The sequence below is a fragment of the Drosophila albomicans genome, chromosome 3, assembly GCF_009650485.2.
Source record: "Drosophila albomicans strain 15112-1751.03 chromosome 3, ASM965048v2, whole genome shotgun sequence".
Lineage (NCBI taxonomy): Eukaryota > Metazoa > Arthropoda > Insecta > Diptera > Drosophilidae > Drosophila > Drosophila albomicans.
Genome location: NC_047629.2, coordinates 38,860,361 through 38,865,145, shown reverse-complemented (window position 1 = coordinate 38,865,145; position 4,785 = coordinate 38,860,361). Strand labels below are relative to the sequence as shown.

The following is a 4,785-nucleotide window of genomic DNA, read 5'->3' as shown; positions in this document are numbered from 1 at the left end:
CGCGCAGAGAGAACGGAGAGGGGGCGTATGAGTAACTGTGTGTGCGCGCTCTCACAAAGGCCGCGGCTTAGGTAAACTGACAGCAGCAAACACTCACACACGCACACACATGTACAGGTAGCTTCGTTGGCTACCTACACAGCGACATCCACAGTGTGTGTGTGTGTGTAGGTATGCCGTCGCCTGGTCGTGTGGCTCGCGCTGCCTGCGTCTCGCGTCTTGCGCTGCGGCAATTTCGATTTAGCCAACGAACCTGTCGATCAATCGTCAGTCGTCTGCTGTAAGCCCAGCGATAAGGTGGTCGCCCAGCACACACAAATACCAGCAACACACACACATACATACAATTTAACGAACGATCGTCATCGTCGCTCACTTCGTTCGTAAAATTTCGTTCGGCTCGCTCGCATTCGTGAAACGTTTAATCGCAGCGCATTCAGAACCTGACAGCCATTCGCTTGCCGTAACTTGTAGCGTGCGGTTGGTTTCTCTTCCTCGAGCGGAAGAAAAGAAAAATATATATTTGAAAAGAACTCAACAAGCAAAATATCTTGCACGAAATTTACGTAGCTTCGTCGCGTAAAAGTGAACTAAAGTGATCATCAACAACACAAACTGAAATAACAACAATTTGTTATAAACAAGCAGAGCAAAAAGAAAACTTCAAACAACAAAAGTGCGCAGCAAATTTTGTACATTTGCTGCCAAGTGACAAAAGAGCAACAGAAAAAGCTATCAAACTGTGTCTAAAACTGCATAAACAGTATATAGCCGATATCGAAATGGTTACCGGCGTCACAGTCAACATGAACGCCAACGTTATGGGCGCCGCCGCGGTGCCCGCTCAAATCAAGGAGACACCGCTGAAAAGTGATCGTCGGGTAAGTGTTCAGAAAACGCGTATGAAATGGGAAGCAGAAGTTTCCACAACGAGCCGTCAGCTAACTTGGATACTTGGATTAAACACAGCTGCGAAACAAAGAATTTCAAATTGAAAAAAAAAAATTACAATTCTAACTTTGGGAATATATACTTAGCACACACTCTTATTTATGTGTTACAAAAAAGTCCAATACAAGTTAGCTGTCTCCCACTTGCTCGACACATAAATAGAGTGAAGAGAGGCCCACACAGTTTTGGCAACACACAGTCGGGTTGTTGTCTGCCCCCAAATGCATTTCCTCTTTTGGCCAACATATCGTCGGTGTCGTCGGCTCCCACATGTGCCACAAGCCAGCCATATTAACAAAAAAAAAAAAAACAAATAAGCAGCAACAAAAATTACAAAATAAAAAGAAAAAAAGCCGTCGGCTCGCCAACACATAAAGCGGCGACGTCGTCGTCTGGCGTTGGCGGCATTTACGTTTTGGGCTTCATTCATGGAGCTTGAAACCAAGCAAAGACATCGGACTGAGTCCATTCATGAGTGCCACCCAAAATTGGATTTTTGCTTTGCTCGCTGCTGCCCACTTGAGCGGCTTCCATTTGGCGCGTGGTTTTTTACTTTGGCTCTGTGTTGCAATTGTCGGTCATCAGCTTCTTTTGGCTCAGTCGTTTTGGCCGTTTTCGGCTGCCGACTGCCAACTGCCAACTGCTGATTGCTGACTTCATTCATACTACAAGTGCGGGCGTTTTGCTCTGAACCAAATTTGGTCAGCGAGCACCACACACACACACAGCCAACAAATATAATTTAATGCCCGTGCAAAAAAAAAAAAAAATTTTTTCTGCGTCGTCGAATTTCCCACGACGACCTTGTTGTTGTTGTTGCAATACCTGGCTATGGCTATTTATTTTTGGCCGCATCGGCTCGTTGCTTATCGTAATTTATAACCGCCAAACTATTTTCGGCATCATCTGCTGCGTCTATATAAATAGAGCACGCGCCATACCGCTGAGATTTGGCCCCCAGCCAGATTGAAGGCGACAAACGACGACAGCGAAGACGACTAAGTACAATGTTGAGAGTCCCGTGTCCAATTAAAGCCTCACGCAGCTTCCTCTATTTTTGTTAATACTTTTTGTTTTTTTTTTTTTTTTTTTTTTTTTGTGGCGCTGCATGAGGTCAAAACTCATTGCTCGTCTCAATTGTTACCCTAACCACATGGCTAATCTCGATTCTTCTTTGCCTTTGTCTCTTGCAGTCGAACAAACCCATAATGGAAAAACGTCGCCGAGCACGCATCAACAATTGCCTCAATGAACTCAAAACACTGATCTTGGATGCTACCAAAAAAGACGTAAGTATTTTTATAATTAAAAATAAAAGTATTCGAAAAAAATCTAAAAATGTTGACAACTTCAAAAATGCAGTATAATAAAATACTAAATGTGAAAACAAAATACTAAAAATGTTTTTAAAAAATCAGTACATTAAAATACTAAATGTTAACACAAAATACTGAAAAAAATACTTTAAATTTCCTTTTCAAATACACTCAACTAATCAAGCTCTTCTTATTTCCTTCCTCTACTTGCAGCCAGCGCGTCATTCCAAGCTGGAAAAAGCCGATATCCTGGAGAAGACAGTCAAGCATCTGCAAGAGCTGCAACGTCAGCAGGCTGCTATGCAACAGGCCGCCGATCCCAAGATCATCAACAAGTTCAAGGCCGGCTTTGCCGACTGCGCCAACGAAGTGAGCCGCTTCCCCGGCTTGGAGCCCGCCCAGCGTCGTCGTCTTTTGCAGCATCTGAGCAACTGCATCAATGGCGTCAAGACTGAACTGCATCATCAGCAGCGCCAGCAGGCCGTTGCCCAGGCACAATCTCTGCACTCTCAGGTCGTGCTGCCCTCGCCACCCAGCTCACCCGAACAGGAGCCACTCACAGCCACGGCGACGGCAACAGTTGCTGGCAGCGCAGCAGCAGCCACTCCCTATCTTTTTGGCCAGATCCAACAGAATGCCAACGGCTATTTTCTGCCCAATGGCATGCAGGTGATACCCACAAAGTTGCCCAACGGCAGCATTGCCTTGGTGCTGCCCCAGAGCTTGCCCCAGCAGCAGCAGCAACAGTTGCTGCAACAGCAACAGCAATTGGCTGCCGCTGCTGCTGCAGCAGCCGCCGCCGCAGCTGCCGCTCAGCAATCACCGATGCTGGTGTCGATGCCACAGCGCACGGCGAGCACAGGATCAGCGAGTTCACACTCCTCGGCGGGTTACGAGTCGGCGCCCTGCAGCAGCAGCAGCAGTGGCAGCTATGCCCCGCCCTCGCCCGCCAATTCCGCCTACGAGCCGATGGACGTGAAGCCCTCGGTCATCCAGCGTGTGCCCGGGCATCATCATCTGCACCAGGAGCAGCAGCCGCTGTCGCTGGTCATCAAGAAGCAGATCAAGGAGGAGGAGCAGCCCTGGAGGCCCTGGTAAATCGGCTGTTTTGCTAAGCCAGGCGCAGGCGCTTCGAATCTCCCTCCCTCCCACACTCACACTCACACACACACACCCGCTTTAAAGACTGATGGGCGTCGCACACACACACGTACACACCCTCCACACACTCACACACACACACACTCTCTCACTCACACATCTGCGCAGGCGTTGAGAGCATGCGCAAAATACATTTCAACACATTTCGCCAGGATAACGCAAATGTTGCTTCGAAGTGTTCCGAGCATGCGAAACTCCTTTTTTCCACCTAACTCAATTCGCGGCGCAACTTTCCACTGGAAAATGCGCAACGAGCTGGTTGGAGGATTCATCAAAACACTCACACACACACGCATACACAACACATTTTGTTATAAATTATTTATTATTATTATTACATTAGTTTTTGATTGTGAATTCATTTCTCAAATGGTATTCTGCATATCACCAAAACTACCTCACTCCAAGTAGTACTTGGTGTTGAATTTGCCTCATGAATCATGTATTAGAATTTTCACGCTCCGTTTGGAAAGCAACAACAACAGCATCCAAACAATGCAAAAAGCAATGAAATCTTCAATGTCTTCCACCACAAAGCGCGTAAAACGTTTTGTTTTTGTTTCAACAAGAGATGAAGAAAAACATAATGAAGTCAGACACAAAAACTTGACCATAATACCATAATTATTATGCCTTATATCTCTCCATTTAAATATAGTTTTCATATAGTCTATACACATACATATATAAAAATTCACAAACATATATATTTAGTTGTCTTTAAGGTTTTCTCTTGTTTCTAAGTTTAAGAAAGTATATATATACGTATATTTTGTAAGACAACGTGATATAGTAAACATAATGAGCGTCTAAGAGAATGAAGAAGAAGAAGAAAAAAAAACAAAATAAGAATTTGAAAACAACAAAAGCAAAAAAACAAACAAAAAACTGTTGAGCAAAAAATCAACAATCAACATACTAAAAAAGAATAAAACATAAAAATCTTACTAAAATTTAAATACACACAACGTTTTCTTTACTCTGGGGAAGGGCTCAAAAGGCAAAAGAAAAAAAAAACAGATTTGGTGAAAGTAACATCTCAAAAGAGGGTGATTGTAAATCTGCGAGACAGACCCTAAAAAAAAAAAGAGTTCGCACCTGTCACGGAAATTGCCGTGACTCTTGTGAAATTGATATTCAGTATAGAAATGGGCGGAATTACGACCGTGATATGGGATAAACACATACAATACTATGCGAGTTTATGGACACGAGTATGTTGTGGATTGTTTTTGATGATTTCACATAATTTCCGTGCGATAAGAAGCCTCCTCCTCCTCTTCCTCTTTCACATTCCGCACATGTTGATAAACTGAGCGCACTTCACTTTGCGCACTAAAATATCAAAATATTTTGC

At 44.2% G+C, this 4,785-nt stretch overlaps 1 protein-coding gene across 1 annotated transcript; it reads left to right on the top strand.

Annotated features, from left to right (window-relative positions):
• The first annotated feature begins 283 nt into the window (after positions 1-283).
• LOC117569408 (protein hairy) lies at positions 284-4,387 on the top strand. The gene is made up of 3 exons (XM_034250545.2): positions 284-881; positions 2,145-2,240; positions 2,481-4,387. The coding sequence occupies exons 1-3, from the start codon at positions 783-785 to the stop codon at positions 3,363-3,365; spliced, it is 1,080 nt and encodes a 359-aa protein (XP_034106436.1). The 5' UTR covers positions 284-782; the 3' UTR covers positions 3,366-4,387.
• The last annotated feature ends 398 nt before the right edge of the window (positions 4,388-4,785 follow it).

What these genes read in the sequence shown, in the direction of transcription:
- LOC117569408 (XM_034250545.2), top strand. Translation starts at nt 783, where the DNA reads ATGGTTACCGGCGTCACAGTCAACATGAACGCCAACGTTATGGGCGCC. An exon ending in CGCTGAAAAGTGATCGTCGG is followed by an intron (nt 882 to 2,144) that starts GTAAGTGTTCAG and finishes TGTCTCTTGCAG; the next exon opens with TCGAACAAACCCATAATGGA. An exon ending in TGGATGCTACCAAAAAAGAC is followed by an intron (nt 2,241 to 2,480) that starts GTAAGTATTTTT and finishes CTCTACTTGCAG; the next exon opens with CCAGCGCGTCATTCCAAGCT.